Source organism: Anomaloglossus baeobatrachus, chromosome 8, assembly GCF_048569485.1.
Source record: "Anomaloglossus baeobatrachus isolate aAnoBae1 chromosome 8, aAnoBae1.hap1, whole genome shotgun sequence".
In the NCBI taxonomy this organism is placed as follows: domain Eukaryota; kingdom Metazoa; phylum Chordata; class Amphibia; order Anura; family Aromobatidae; genus Anomaloglossus; species Anomaloglossus baeobatrachus.
In genome coordinates, this window is record NC_134360.1 from 247,481,583 (window position 1) to 247,498,267 (window position 16,685).

Below are 16,685 nucleotides of genomic sequence, written 5' to 3' on the forward strand. Positions count from 1 at the left end.
GCTGGCGGCGGCCGCGGGAGGCAGGTGAGCTGCTCATCGTTCCCGTGGTGTCACACGGAGCGGCGTGTGCTACCACGGAAACGATGGTCAACTAAATCAAACGATATTATGGAACCTAGCGAGCAGTACCCGACTCACGATTTGTGAGCGATACTGCGTCGCTAAGAGGTGTCACACAGGCCGGCATCGCCAGCGATGCCGGATGTGCGTCACAAAAACCGTGACCCCGACGATCTATCGCACGATAGATTGTCTGGTGTAAAGCAGCCTTTAGGGGTTTGTCGGAAAACTTCATAAGGAATGTGTGTGAATATCTGGAATATGATGAGGAAGCAATGGCGTTTCATAGATTTTGAAGCACATCTCACTTGAAAATAATGGCACAATTTGTTTACCTTGAAAAATGTAAAAGCCTTCATTGAAATGTATGCTCTACTCTATGTATAGAAGATGATTTTATATACATATAAATAGTTACAAATCTAAAGATAACTTACATCAGACTCCGTTTCTTATTTGAAAATCTGAACAGTAAAAAATCTTCATATTATATATCCTTGCGCCCAAGAGAGTGCAATCAAACACAATATCACATTAATTACTGTATCTCACAGTGAACGTAGTAAAAACTAAAATTAAAAAACCAAAGTTGCTATTTTTTGATCAATTCATATCCTCCCCCTCTAAAAAAAAAATCCAAAAAGTCATATGTACCAAAGAATAGTACAAAAATTACAACCCACAATGTGATTGGTGTTTTTTTCAATTGCAAGCCACAAGGAATTTTTTCCAGTTTCAGATAAATTATATGGGAAATTAAACTGTGCCATTAAAAATACAATTCATTCTTCACAAAGACAAGCTCTTGGAAGATGGGTTTAAATGACAAAAGTAAAAAAAAAATGCCCTGGACCTAAAGGGATCAACTTTATTTTTTTTAAAGTAAACCAGCACAAATAATAAAAATCACATTTTTCCTATTGAATGGCACAGAGAAAAGTTTACTAAACTGATACTTGTTTGCTTTAATGTCATTACAGTAGTCGTCACTTGTTGAAGCTCAAATCCATTCCCTGCAGACTGTGAGCCCTCGCGGGCAGGGTCCTCTCTCCTCCTGTAGACTGTGAGCCCTCGCAGGCAGGGTCCTCTCTCCTGCTGTAGACTGTGAGCCCTCGCGGGCAGGGTCCTCTCTCCTGCTGTAGACTGTGAGCCCTTGCGGGCAGGGTCCTCTCTCTCCTGTAGACTGTGATCCCTCGCAGGCAGGGTCCTCTCTCCTCCTGTATACTGTGAGCCCTCGCGGGCAGGGTCCTCTCTCCTCCTGTAGACTGTGAGCCCTCGCAGGCAGGGTCCTCTCTCCTCCTGTAGACTGTGAGCCCTCGCAGGCAGGGTCTTCTCTCCTCCTGTAGACTGTGAGCCCTCGCGGGCAGGGTCCTCTCTCCTGCTGTAGACTGTGAGCCCTCGCGGGCAGGGTCCTCTCTCCTTCTGTAGACTGTGAGCCCTCGCGGGCAGGGTCCTCTCTCTCCTGTAGACTGTGATCCCTCGCAGGCAGGGTCCTCTCTCCTCCTGTATACTGTGAGCCCTCGCGGGCAGGGTCCTCTCTCCTCCTGTAGACTGTGAGCCCTCGCAGGCAGGGTCCTCTCTCCTCCTGTAGACTGTGAGCCCTCGCGGGCAGGGTCCTCTCTCCTCCTGTAGACTGTGAGCCCTCGCGGGCAGGGTCCTCTCTCCTGCTGTAGACTGTGAGCCCTCGCGGGCAGGGTCCTCTCTCCTCCTGTAGACTGTGAGCCCTCGCGGGCAGGGTCCTCTCTCCTGCTGTAGACTGTGAGCCCTCGCGGGCAGGGTCCTCTCTCCTCAAGTAGACTGTGAGCCCTCGCGGGCAGGGTCCTCTCTCCTGCTGTAGACTGTGAGCCCTCGTGGGCAGGGTCCTCTCTCCTCTTGTAGAATGTGAGCCCTCGCGGGCAGGGACCTCTCTCCTCCTGTAGACTGTGAGCCCTCGTGGGCAGGGTTCTCTCTCCTCTTGTAGAATGTGAGCCCTCGCGGGCAGGGTCCTCTCTCCTCCTGTAGACTGTGAGCCATCGTGGGCAGGGTCCTCTCTCCTCCTGTAGACTGTGAGCCCTCGCAGGCAGGGTCCTCTCTCCTCTTGTAGAATGTGAGCTCTCGCGGGCAGGGTCCTCTCTCCTGCTGTAGACTGTGAGCCCTCGCGGGCAGGGTCCTCTCTCCTCAAGTAGACTGTGAGCCCTCGTGGGCAGGGTTCTCTCTCCTCTTGTAGAATGTGAGCCCTCGCGGGCAGGGTCCTCTCTCCTCCTGTAGACTGTGAGCCTTCGCGGGCAGGGTCCTCTCTCCTCCTATAGACTGTGAGCCCTCGCAGGCAGGGTCCTCTCTCCTCTTGTAGAATGTGAGCCCTCGCGGGCAGGGTCCTCTCTCCTCCTGTAGACTGTGAGCCCTCGCGGGCAGGGTCCTCTCTCCTCCTGTAGACTGTGAGCCCTCATAGGCAGGGTGCTCTCTCCTCCTATACCAGTCTGTTTTGTACTGCTAATGATTGTTGTATGTATACCCTCGTTCACTTGTAAAGCGCCATGGAATAAATGGCGCTATAATAATAAATAATAATAATAATGTCGGCTCCACCTAGTGGTGGCTGCATGGAGGCATAATTGTCACAGGTGTGTCATGGGTGACAGGCAGTCATGTCGTTTCTGGCAATAGAAGGTCACAGAGTTTGGCTGCGCAAAATGCTCCCTGACTTTCTATTGTTCCTGCTGTTAGTATTCGTTGTACTAGGTAGCATTCCTGCTTGATTCAACTCTCCCCCTTTAGGACCGAGCAGGAGCTGGTGATCAGCAGTATTTTCTTGGTGCTTAATACTTCAGTCTTCCCTGGACTGGTGCTGGTGATATTATTCAGATCAGTATTGTTGCTAAAGCTTTGCTGAACTTCTGCCAGAGTCATCTGTGGATAAGTATGAGTAGTTTATGCATTTTTCGCCTGTGTGTCCTCCTTGTGTCATCCTTTAGCGTTTAGTGGGGTTGACGAAGAGCTCTTCCCATCCATTCCTTATTTAGGTTCCATTACTAGGGATACCTAGGGTCAGGTATCCAGCCCTGTGCAGAACCTATCTAGGGTGGTGAGGGAGCCCAGTGACCCGCAGTAGGTTTGGTCAGGGGTCACCATGTCCTCTTTCCCTAGACACAGGGGTCCCTTTCCCTTGCATTTCACCGCTCGTTTCGTACTTCCCCGTACCTAGCGTGACAATAATGATAACGTTCAGTGTGAATTCAGCCATGGCGAATTTGTATTGGATTCTGCCTTTGGTTAAGTAATTTCCAAAAAAGTGAATAGGAGTTACTGAAACAGTAGCCAAGCGAGCTACACTCAACAGTTTATCCGGGATTGGCGCTTTCTGTAGCGTCAAGACGCTGAGATGGGAATAATGGAAGCTGTGGGAGAAGCGCAGAGGTGCGTCACTTTGTACCATAGCAATTGGGTGATCATTCTCTATGGTAGCTCTGCCACAAATTTACAACCATAGGAGTGGGAGATCTAGTGGCCATAAATTCTGTAAGTCAATGTAAAGATCTGAGGTCGTGGGTTGTATTAATTACAAAGGAAGGTGAACAATGCAAAATTTGTATTTCTTCTTTAAACAGTCTTACAGCAACCATAGTCCTTATGCGCCTCCAGATGGTGGATATCACAACTGTAGTGCAAGTATTCAGCTCCAGCCGCCAACAATAGTCCTTAGGATAGTTCCTCAATCCAGACGTCAGATACAATGACTGTAGCATGTGTATCGAACTCCAATCTCTAAGGTTCATTCATGAGCACCAAAACCTGGCCACAGCAACAGATCCGCACACCTCCATGACACAGCACTAACTACTCTCATTAACCAAATGTGTGGCTTATTGTTGTACCTCTCCTGGGATCATCCCCCTGAATGGGTAGACGTAGTCACCACAGCCACCCCCTTGGGCATTTTCTACATGTATCTCAAAGTATGAAGATTCTGGAGGCCCAGTCTCTGGCCCTGTCTGCAGAGTTGTGTATTAGATAAGCCCCCTGCAGAGTGGAACAAAACACTCACAACCTGTTCCCCCTTCTGTGTACAATACACTCACAACCTCTTCCCCCTTCTAACTGTGTACAAAACACTCACAACCTCTTCCCTCTTCTAACTGTGTACAAAACACTCATAACCTCTTCCCCCTTCTAACTGTGTACAAAACACTCACAACCTCTTCCCCCTTCTAACTGTGTACAGACAAGTGACCTTAAACTAACAAGCAAGCACATCTCTTTGTCAGCTCCTCACAGTCCATATCATGAATTTTATTATATTAAAGGAGTTTCCAGAACTTTCATTTTAAGGACCAAGCCTTAGGACAGGTCATCAAAATCACATTGGCGGGGGTCGGTCACGCAGCACACCAACCGATCAGCTATTAGCAGGTCCCACAGCCTCCAGAAGTACACATTGCATGGAGTCACTGTGTAGTGGTCATTATTGGTACTGCAGCTCAGTTCCAATTAAAGTGAAATACAGCTGAGCTACAATATCTAGGAACATTCAGTACACAGTGAACGGATACTTACAGATTTTCCTTGTTCACCTCTTTCTCCATGATTTCCCAGCTTTCCCTATGTAATTGAAAGACAAGTGATATAAATATATCAGAGCAGAAACAGTCATAAGATAAGACATAATAATTAATACAAAGTACCAACATTTACAGTGTTCCCGAGTGATAATGTGGATGTACAATGATTGAGGTATATATATATATATATATATATATATATATATATAGGTGTGTGTATATATATATATATATATATATATATATATATATATATATATATATATATAATGTATATACAGTGCCTACAAGTAGTATTCAACCCCCTGCAGATTTAGCAGGTTTACACATTCGGAATTAGCTTGGCATTGTGACAATTGGACTGTAGATCAGCCTGGAAGTGTGAAATGCAGCAAAAAAGAATGTTATTTTTTTTTTTTAAATTGTGAAAAGTTAATTCAGAGGGTCATTTATTATTCAACCCCTCAAACCACCAGAATTCTGTTTGGTTCCCCTAAAGTATTAAGAAGTATTTCAGGCACAAAGAACAATGAGCTTCACATGTTTGGATTAATTATCTCTTTTTCCAGCCTTTTCTGACTAATTAAGACCCTCCCCAAACTTGTGAACAGCACTCATACTTGGTCAACATGGGAAAGACAAAGGAGCATTCCAAGGCCATCAGAGACAAGATCGTGGAGGGTCACAAGGCTGGCAAGGGGTACAAAACCCTTTCCAAGGAGTTGGGCCTACCTGTCTCCACTGTTGGGAGCATCATCCAGAAGTGGAAGGCTTATGGAACTACTGTTAGCCTTCCACGGCCTGGACAGCCTTTGAAAGTTTCCTCCCGTGCCGAGGCCAGGCTTGTCCGAAGAGTCAAGGCTAACCCAAGGACAACAAGGAAGGAGCTCCGGGAAGATCTCATGGCAGTGGGGACATTGGTTTCAGTCAATACCATAAGTAACGTACTCCACCGCAATGGTCTCCGTTCCAGACGAGCCCGTAAGGTACCTTTACTTTCAAAGCGTCATGTCAAGGCTCGTCTACAGTTTACTCATGATCACTTGGAGGACTCTGAGACAGACTGGTTCAAGGTGCTCTGGTCTGATGAGACCAAGATCGAGATCTTTGGTGCCAACCACACACGTGACGTTTGGAGACTGGATGGCACTGCATACGACCCCAAGAATACCATCCCTACAGTCAAGCATGGTGGTGGCAGCATCATGCTGTGGGGCTGTTTCTCAGCCAAGGGGCCTGGCCATCTGGTCCGCATCCATGGGAAGATGGATAGCACGGCCTACCTGGAGATTTTGGCCAAGAACCTCCGCTCCTCCATCAAGGATCTTAAGATGGGTCGTCATTTCATCTTCCAACAAGACAATGACCCAAAGCACACAGCCAAGAAAACCAAGGCCTGGGTCAAGAGGGAAAAAATCAAGGTGTTGCAGTGGCCTAGTCAGTCTCCTGACCTTAACCCAATTGAAAACTTGTGGAAGGAGCTCAAGATTAAAGTCCACATGAGACACCCAAGGAACCTAGATAACTTGGAGAAGATCTGCATGGAGGAGTGGGCCAAGATAACTCCAGAGACCTGTGCCGGCCTGATCAGGTCTTATAAAAGACGATTATTAGCTGTAATTGCAAACAAGGGTTATTCCACAAAATATTAAACCTAGGGGTTGAATAATAATTGACCCACACTTTTATGTTGAAAATGTATTAAAATTTAACTGAGCAACATAACTTGTTGGTTTGTAAGATTTATGCATCTGTTAATAAATCCTGCCCTTGTTTGAAGTTTGCAGGCTCTAACTTATTTGCATCTTATCAAACCTGCTAAATCTGCAGGGGGTTGAAGACTACTTGTAGGCACTGTATGTATATATTATATATTATATATATATATATATATATATATATATATATATATATATGATGTCCAAGAAGTAGAAATCTGCGGCAGACACCATCCAGTATTCCAAAGTGCTTTATTCCATCATAAAGTGCAGTTAAAAGTAGCGGGGAGAGAGCCAGGTGCAGGCCCCCTAATGGACGACGGCGGTTTCGCACTTCCTTGTGCTTCAACGGGTCCACTGGACTGGACCCATTGAAGCACAAGGAAGTGTGAAACGGCCGTCATCCATTAGGGGGCCTGCACCCGGCTCTCTCCCCGCTACTTTTAACTGCACTTTATGATGGAATAAAGCACTTTGGAATACTGGATGGTGTCTGCCGCAGATTTCTACTTCTTGGACATCAGTTTGGATTTTCTCTTCTCTTTCCTTGCCTGCGTGCACCCATCGTTGTTTCCATAGGAAGTACTGAAGCTGACCTGTAAATCCGGTGACAAGGTATTGCACGGTTTGATGCAGAAACCGCTACTGCATATTATACATATATGTATTAAAGCATATTATTTTATAATATAATTGTTTAGGTGTAGAATGTACTCACGATACGTCCAGGAGGTCCCTTTTTCCCAGATTCACCCCTTTCACCCTAAAAAAAGGAAAGTAATTGTAATCACATACGGACTAAGATAACATTATACATTTGGTCATATCGTATTCGTTACCTTCAACCCTGGACTCCCCTGCTCTCCTAGCGGGCCGTCAGGACCTCGTGGACCCTGGACAAAAAGATTGAATAGTTGTAGATCAGTGATGGAAAATAAACAGATGAGGCACTGGATATATAGATGACCATGTCATGATTAAAAAAAATTCTTAAAACGAATAGATCCCACCAAAAATGATAATCCTGCAGGGAAACCCGGCAGTAACTGTTCAGTTCTCCTGCAGCGCCACCACAGGTGAGATGAAGTATTACACAGCTGTCATTGTAATCGCATTTTTTTTTTTCAACATTTTGTTGCATTTGCTCCAAAAATAATTTAGGACCCCTCAGTCTACAAATCATCACTGTTAGTAAAGCAAATTAGCTAAATAATCGTTAAAATGCCAATGGATGATGAAGGTGATGCTGAAGTGCAGAGAAATTCCACGGGGAGACATGTAATTCGTAGTAGCAGGTTCATACAAGCTCTCCAGGAATGCAACTTTCCATTTGTTTCTACACTGTGGATGGAAGAAAGTGCATGATACGCCATATATCAGACATGGAGATGCACTGGGCACCATTAGATCATCACCCGTCATGAACAGACCGTGCACATCATAAATCTCCAATCTGCTTTTATCTGGAAGGTACAGAAGTTTGTTTTCTTTTGAGAATGTTACATTTCCATGGGAACGATGATGTATTTATGGCTGAGCACAATGGGGCATATTTATCAAAACTGTCTAATTGATAGGTGGAGCACACGTATGGCCTTCATACTGCTGATATGGACTATTGTTGATATTGGCTGATTTCCCGGTTTCCCTGAAAATAAGGGGCACTTTGCACGCTGAGACATCGCTAGCTGATGCTAGCGATGCCAAGCGTGATAGGCCCCGCCCCCGTTGCACATGCGATATCTTGTGATAGCTGCCGTAGTGAACATTATCGCTACGGCAGCTTCACATGCACTCACCTGCCCTGCGACGTCGCTCTGACCGGCGACCCGCCTCCTTTCTAAGGGGGCGGGTCGTGCGGCGTCACAGCGACGTCACATGGCAGGCGGCCAATGGCGGCGGAGGGGCGGAGATGAGCGGGACGTCAACATCCCACCCACCTCCTTCCTTCCACATAGCCGGTGGAGGCAGGTAACGAGATGTTCCTCGCTCCTGCGGCTTCATACACAGCGATGTGTGCTGCCGCAGGAACGACGAACAACATCGTATCTCCTATTGGTGCGACATTATGAAAATGACCGACGCTACAGGTCACCGATTTACGACGCTTTTGCGATCGTTTATCGGCGCATCTAGGCTTTACACGTTGCGACGTTGTTACCGGCGCCGGATGTGCGTCACTTTCGATTTGACCCCGACGATATCGCAGTAGTGATGTCACAACGTGCAAAGTGCGCCTAAGACCTACCCAGAAAAAACCCTAGTAGATTTTAGGGGCTTTTTTGAATATGCTTTAAATATAAGCCATACTCCATAAATAAGCCATAGTTGTGGTTCCATAAAGAAATGTCCAAGCAGCTAAAAAAGTTAAAGAATACAGCAGAACTCTATATCAAAGAAATCCTCAGACATCACCAAAAAAGGAGACACCTCCAAAAGAAAGCAACCTCTTCGTTACCCCTAGAAAAAGAATCGCACTTACCACAAACCAAACAATTACAATTATAAAGTTTCAATGGTGGATGGGCTCTCACACAAAGATCTTTATCACTATCAGGTCCCTCGCTGTTCCAGCTGCATTGCACTGAAGCTCTCACAAACATATCAAGTATCAGTAACACTCCCTGGAAGTGATACTGCTTCCAGTCACCAGGGGGAGTCAACCACTGTAGAATTCAGGGAGATCTGACAGCGACGCAGATTTGTATGTGAGAGCCCATTCACTTGCCAACTCTAAATATTTTGGGTCTGGTAAGTGCGATTCGTTTAGTGGGTGTCTGCTTTCTTTAGGTGTAAATGTAGAGAATACATGTAAGCAGGTAATGTAAACCCTTGTAAATAAGGTATGTACCCACCACTATAGGACTTGGTCTGCACCATGAGAATAGCGGATCAGATATAAAAATGTGCATCTGAACCAGTAATAGGATTAATACAACATGTTGATGTTCCAGAATGTGATGACTGATTATATTTGAATAAATGTTGATTTTTTTTTTTGTTCAAGACTAAAGGCTTCTTTACACGCAGCGATATCGCTAGTGATGTCGCTCGTGAAAGCACCCGCCCCCGCCGTTTGTGCGTCACAGGCAAATTGCTGCCCATGGCGCACAACATCGCTAACTCCCGTCACACGGACTTACCTGTCTAGCGACGTCGCTGTGGCCGGCGAACAGCCCCTTTTCTAAGGGGGGCGCTTCATGCGGAGTCACAGCAATGTCACACGGCAGGCATCCAATAGAAGCGGAGGGGCGGAGAGCAGCCGCAGGAAATTCACGCCCACCTCGTTGCCGGAGGACACAGGTACGGTGTTGTTCGTCGTTCCTGAGGTGTCACACGTAGCGATGTGTGCTGCCTAAGGAACGATGAACAACCAGCGTCCAGCACCAGCAACGATATTAAGGAAACGGACGACGTGTCAATGATCAACGATAAGGTGAGTATTTGGCATCGTTAGTGGTCGCTCGTACGTGTCACACGCAACGATGTCGCTAACGAGGCCGGATGTGCCTCATGAATTCCGTGACCCCAACGACATCTCGTTAGCGATGTTGTTGCGTGTAAAGCAGCCTTAAATGTGAATTGTTGCTCATGGGAAAATATAAGACATTGTCTGAAAATAAGCCCTAGTGCATGTTTTAGAGCAATATATTATATAACACCCTGTTTTATTTTTGGGGAAACATGGAATGTGTAGGGACCTCCAGACTCTCCCCTGCCTCCGATAAGAATCCGGCGTGCCCGAATTTGGACTCTCAATCCTTTTTTTCTCGGTGACATAAAGCGTCTGTCAGTGGCTCTTTCATAGAGAACATAGATGCACTGCCAAGCAGACGATCGGCTGACAGCTATGAATGGGCTCCTGACACTAGACAATCATAAAGTGCGTCACATTAATCAAAGTGGTTCTTGCAGGTTGACAAGTTTTGTCTTATTCCACGATTGTATGGTTTAAGCTTACAGAACTGATTAGTTGGCTTAGCTTCTACCAGAAATGTGTAGCACAACTTTGGCACATTGTGTTGCACCTTATATTGTTTAGGCTTAGTTTAATTTTGCATTTGAGCCTCCAGGGCAAATTTTATTTAATTTACTGGGAAAAATTGAAATCATGAAGGAAACTCACCTTTTGTGTCTCCCCTATTTCCTCGTAGACTGTAGCTTACGAGCAGGGCCCTCACTCCTCCTGGTATCTTAATTTTGTTATTTTGTATTGTCTCATATTGTCTGTACATGCCCCCTCTTAATTGTAAAGCGCTGCGGAATATGTTGGCGCTATAGAAATAAAACTTATTATTATTATTATTATTATTAAAGGAATGGCCCGAAAGCCAAAGTAATTTGCATTGTAAATCCCTATTTACTTAGTGCCATAATCTAAACTATTTTCTAGTATACCTGCATTAAAAGTTGCCTATCCTGACCTAATTACACTAAGGGTGGCTTTACATGCTGCGATATCCGGCCCGATATCGCTAGCATGACACCCGCCCCCCATCGTTTTTGCGCGACGGGCATATCGCTGCCTGTCGCGCACAAAATCGCGCACCCCCGTCACACATACTTACCTGTCCTTCGACGTTACTGTGACCGGCGAACCGCCTCCTTTCTAAAGGGGCGGTCCGTTTGGCGTCACAGTGACATCACTAAGCGGCCGCCCAATGTAAGCGGAAGGGCGGAGATGAGCGGGACTTAACATCCCACCCATCTCCTTCCTTCCGTATTGTGGCCAGAGGCAGGTAAGGAGATGATCCTCGTTCCTGCGGCGTCACACGTAGCAATGTGTGCTGCCGCAGGGACGAGGATCAACTTCGCCCCAGTGACAGCAGCGATAACTGGCAGCGGACCCCCAGGTCAACGAGGAGCGATTTTGGACGTTTTTGCAACGATCCAAAATCGCTCCTAGGAGTCACACGCTATGACATCGCTACAGCGGCCGGATGTGCGTCACAAAATCCGTGACCCCTACGAGATCGCTGTAGCGAAATCGTAGCGTGTAAAGCCCTCTTAACTGTTTTTCTTCTTCTTACTTTCTCTCTGATGACACTTTGTTTGAGACACTCTAGTGGATGCTAGTAAACTCAAATGAAGCCTCATCAGGAGGCAGAGGCTGCGGTCACTGTCACAGCATCTGACCTCTCTCTGAAATGAAGCCTCATCAGGGGACAGAGGCTGCGGTCATTGTCACAGCATCTGCCCTATCTCTGAAATGAAGCAACATCAGGGGGAAGAGGCTGCGGTCACTGTCACAGCCTCTGCCCTATCTCTGAAATGAAGCATCATCAGGGGTCAGAGGCTGCGGTCACTGTCACAACCTCTGACCTATCTCTGAATTGAAGCCTCATCAGGGGGCAGAGGCTGTGGTCACTGTCACAGCATCTGCCCTATCTCTGAAATGAAACATCATCAGGGGACAGAGGCTGCAGTCACTATCACAGCATCTGCCCTATCTCTGAAATGAAACATCATCAGAGGGAAGAGGCTGCGGTCACTGTCACAGCATCTCCCCTATCTCTGAAATGAAACATCATCAGGGGGTAGAGGCTGCGGTCACTGTCACAGCCTCTGCCCTATCTCTGAAATGAAGCATGATCAGGGGACAGAGGCTGCAGTCACTATCACAGCCTCTGTCCTATCTCTGAAATGAAGCATCATCAGGGGGCAGAGGCTGCGGTCACTGTCACAGCATCTGCTCTATCTCTGAAATGAAGCATCATCAGGGGTCAGAGGCTGCGGTCACTGTCACAACCTCTGACCTATCTCTGAAATGAAACATCATCAGGGGGTAGAGGCTGCGGTCACTGTCACAGCCTCTGCCCTATCTCTGAAATGAAGCATGATCAGGGGACAGAGGCTGCAGTCACTATCACAGCCTCTGTCCTATCTCTGAAATGAAGCATCATCAGGGGGCAGAGGCTGCGGTCACTGTCACAGCATCTGCCCTATCTCTGAAATGAAGCAGCATCAGGGGGCAGAGGCTGCAGTCACTATCACAGCCTCTGCCCTATCTCTGAAATGAAGCATCCTTAGAGGCAGAGGCTGCGGTCACTGTCAGCCTCTGCCCTATCTCTGAAATGAAGCCTCATCAGGGGGCAGAGACTGCGGTCACTGTCACAACCTCTGCCCTATCTCTGAAATGAAGCCTCATCAGGGGGCAGAGGCTGCGGTCACTGTCACAGCCTCTGCCCTATCTCTGAAATGAAGCCTCATCAGGGGGCAGGGACTGCGGTCACTGTCACAACCTCTGACCTATCTCTGAAATGAAGCCTCATCAGAGGGAAGAGGCTGCGGTCACTGTCACAGCATCTGCCCTATCTCTGAAATGAAGCCTCATCAGGGGGCAGAGGCTGCGGTCATTGTCACAACCTCTGCCCTATCACTGAAATGAAGCCTCATCAGGGGGCAGAGGCTGCGGTCACTGTCACAACCTCTGACCTATCTCTGAATTGAAGCCTCATCAGAGGTCAGAGGCTGCGGTCACTATCACAGCCTCTGCCCTATCTCTGAAATGAAGCATCATCAGGGGTCAGAGGCTGTGGTCACTGTCACAACCTCTGACCTATCTCTGAATTGAAGCCTCATCAGGGGGCAGAGGCTGCGGTCACTGTCACAGCATCTGACCTATCTCTGAAATGAAACATCATCAGAGGCTGTGGTCACTGTCACAGCCTCTGCCCTATCTCTGAAATGAAGCATCATCAGGGAATAGAGGCTACAGTCACTATCACAGCCTCTGCCCTATCTCTGAAATGAAGCATCATCAGGGGTCAGAGGCTGCGGTCACTGTCACAGAATCTGACCTATCTCTGAATTGAAGCCTTATCAGGGGGCAGAGGCTGCGGTCACTGTCACAGCATCTGCCCTATCTCTGAAATGAAGCACCATCAGGGGGCAGAAGCTGCGGTCACTGTCACAGCATCTGACCTATCTCTGAAATGAAGCATCCTCAGGGGGCAGAGGCTGCGGTCACTGTCACAGCATCTGCCCTATCTCTGAAATGAAGCATCATCAGGGAATAGAGGCTACAGTCACTATCACAGCCTCTGCCCTATCTCTGAAATTAAGCATCATCAGGGGTCAGAGGCTGCGGTCACTGTCACAGCATCTGACCTATCTCTGAATTGAAGCCTTATCAGGGGGCAGAGGCTGCGGTCACTGTCACAACCTCTGCCCTATCTCTGAATTGAAGCCTTATCAGAGGGCAGAGGCTGCGGTCACTGTCACAGCATCTGCCCTATCTCTGAAATGAAGCACCATCAGGGGGCAGAAGCTGCGGTCACTGTCACAGCATCTGACCTATCTCTGAAATGAAGCATCCTCAGGGGGCAGAGGCTGCGGTCACTGTCACAGCATCTGCCCTATCTCTGAAATGAAGCACCATCAGGGGGCAGAAGCTGCGGTCACTGTCACAGCATCTGACCTATCTCTGAAATGAAGCATCATCAGGGGATAGAGGCCGCGGTCACTGTCCCAGCCTCTGCACCCTCCCTGAAATGAAGCATCATCAGTGACATCAGTGAATTTCAGGTGGCAACAAGCTGTGGCCCAGTAAGTTACCCAAAATAGTAGCCAGCACTTTAGAGTGATTTTTTTTTACAGGCCAATGAGGTCATTTTGGTAAATAAAATACTTTGCAATTTTGTTAAACCCTCCATAAACTTTAGATACCTATCGGACAAACAATGATTTGGCCAATCAATAGGCCGATAACCATTTTGGCCGCCTTTTCCATATACAGAAGCATTTGTTCAGCCGGGCTCTCCCATGTTCTCATGTCTGGTGGAGGCTCATCTCAGATTCTTAACTTCTTCATCAATCAATTGTCCAGGGAACTCATACACATTAGACTGTTGGCTGACCCCGTTGATATCGGCAGGTTCGAACAATATTCCAATGTGTACAGGGGCGTTAGTCATTGTATTGGCCATTAGGTTCAGTGAACATTTAGTTTTGATTTTTCTTTAAAAGCGAGCAGGGAAGTTTTAAGGTCACAATTTGTAAGACAGAGAATGGATTTCTATGGGAAATTGTAATCCACTAATTGACTGATGTTACTTTGGCGTATGTGCGCAGGGGAGGATTCATAATTGGACTTAAGTACCCAAATTCTCTGGCATCTTGGTACTGCTGATCACCATTGAGAAAGTCCCGAGTCCCTTCTTAATTCCTCCTGATTACAAGTCTCCAGTACCTCTGGCGCTGACGTGTCTTCCTGCGGCACATCTGGATTAGATGCGATCTCTGCATGACTTACACAGATAGACAAGGCCACTTCCAGTTTTATGGCTCAGTCATAAGCATTTGATTTGCGCAGCTTCAGAGAGGGTCACTTAATTAGCTTGCACTCTGGGTCTAATTAGCGTTTTTCTTTCATAAACAAATACATCAGCATTTCGGTTACGTCTGACAAACAGGCCACCGCGAGCTGGGTACAAATAGTTCACAGCTGTCTCCCGATCGTTCTTCATTACATTAATCGTAAGATTGTAGAAAGAAACTTGTCAGCGAAGACTCAATTCACAAACATCAACGCCACTGATTGACATTCAATGGGAAGACAAGTTACGCAAAATTCAAAACTCTGTATGGACAGTCAAGAGCGAAAAGTTGCCTATCGGTAGCTTTGCTATTGGATCCCCCATTCCTCAACTGGAATTGTAGGGTAATCAACAGGGTAAATACCTTAAGGGGGTCATACCAAGATCGCTGGGGGTCACATTACGGGGTCTCCCACCAATCCAGAGACCAGCACTCTGGAGGATCTTGTTCGAATGGAGTGATCATCCCATATGAGTCAGTCCCATAAACCATAGTTCCCCAACTCTGGTCCTCAAGGCCACCAACAGTGCATGTTTTTGGTATTTCTTTAGTATTGCACAGATGATAATTTAAAAGGAACTTGTTACCAGTTTCTTGCCCTACAAGCTGTGGCCTCCACCAGTGGGCTCTTAAGCCCGCTTTACACGCTACAATATATCTTACGATGTGTCGGCGGGTCACGTCGTAACTGACGCACATCCGGCATCGTAGGGTATGTTGTAGCATGTGACAGGTACGTGCGATTGCGATTGAACGTTAAAACGTTCATCGCACGCACGTCGTTCATTTCTTTAGAATTGAACATTAGATTGTTCATCTACCCGGGGTAGCGCACATCGCAGCGTGTGACACCCCGGGAACGATGAACAGATCTTACCTGCGTCTCCCAGCCAGCAATGCGGAAGGACGGAGGTGGGCGGGATGTTTACGTCCCGCTCTGCTCCGCCCCTCTGCATCTATTGGCCGGCTGCCGCGTGACGTCGATGTGACGCCGAACGTCCCTCCCACTCCAGGAAGTGGACGTTCGCCGCCCACATCGAGGTCGTATGGACGGGTAAGTATGTGTGACAGGGGTTAATCGTTTGTGCGGCACGCTCAACAAATTGAACGTGCCACACATACGATGGTGGCGTTGCAAATCGCATACGATATCGTATGCAAAATTGCAACGTGTAAAGCAGGCTTTATACACAGCATTCTAACATACTGTATAAAAGAGCCCAGGCCGCTGTGTAGAACATAAAAAACACTTTATAATACTCACCTAAACCGGTGGCTGCAGTGGATCGGGCTCAAATGGGCATCTTCGTCCTCCGAAGACGGCGCCTCCTCTTTCGGCCATTTTTGTCCTCCTTCTGAAGCCTGTGTGCATGACGCGTCTACGTCATACACACTCGCCGGTCCTGCGCATGCGCACTACAATACTTTGATCTGCCCTGCTCAGGGCAGATCAAAGTGCGCCTGCTCAGGACCTGAATGCCGGCGAGTGTGGATGACGTAGGACACGTCATGACCAGGGCTTCAGAAGATGGAGGACAAAGATGGCTGAAAGAGGAGGCGGCGACACCGGAGGAGGAAGACGCCCATTTGGCCTACATCCACTGCAGCGACCGGTATAGGTAAGTATTATAAAGTGTTTTTTTTGTTCTACACAGCGGCCTGGGTTCTTATATACAGTATGTTAGAATGCTGTATACAAGAGCCCACTGGTGGAGGCCGCAGCTTATAGGGCAAAAAAGTGGTGACAGGTTCCCTTTAATCACCTGCACAGATGATGATTCCAACACTTGTGAATTGCTAAGGAAATCCTGAAGACACGAACTCATGGTAGACCTTGAGGACCAGAGTTGCTGGAACTCTGCCGTAGACAATAAAGGGAGCAGTGCTGTGTATGTAGGACCATGGCTCTGTTCATATGGGCCACATTCTTCATATTGTTGGACTTGTAACAAGACTGTTGGGTGACACAATGTAGGGACTCCCACCAATCTGGATCTGGAGTACCTTGTTCGAATGGAGCGATGATCCCACATGCAGCAGTCCCATATAACGT

At 47.4% G+C, this 16,685-nt stretch overlaps 1 protein-coding gene across 1 annotated transcript in view; it reads right to left on the reverse strand.

Moving 5' to 3' along the window:
* Positions 1-16,685, reverse strand: part of COL24A1 (collagen type XXIV alpha 1 chain) — a 382,434-nt gene that overhangs the window by 99,592 nt on the left and 266,157 nt on the right. The window contains exons 29-31 of the mRNA XM_075320523.1: positions 7,153-7,206; positions 7,032-7,076; positions 4,591-4,635 (exon numbers count right to left, since the gene is read on the reverse strand). Coding sequence (XP_075176638.1) covers positions 4,591-4,635; positions 7,032-7,076; positions 7,153-7,206 — 144 coding nt within the window. The remainder of the gene's footprint in view (positions 1-4,590; positions 4,636-7,031; positions 7,077-7,152; positions 7,207-16,685) is intronic.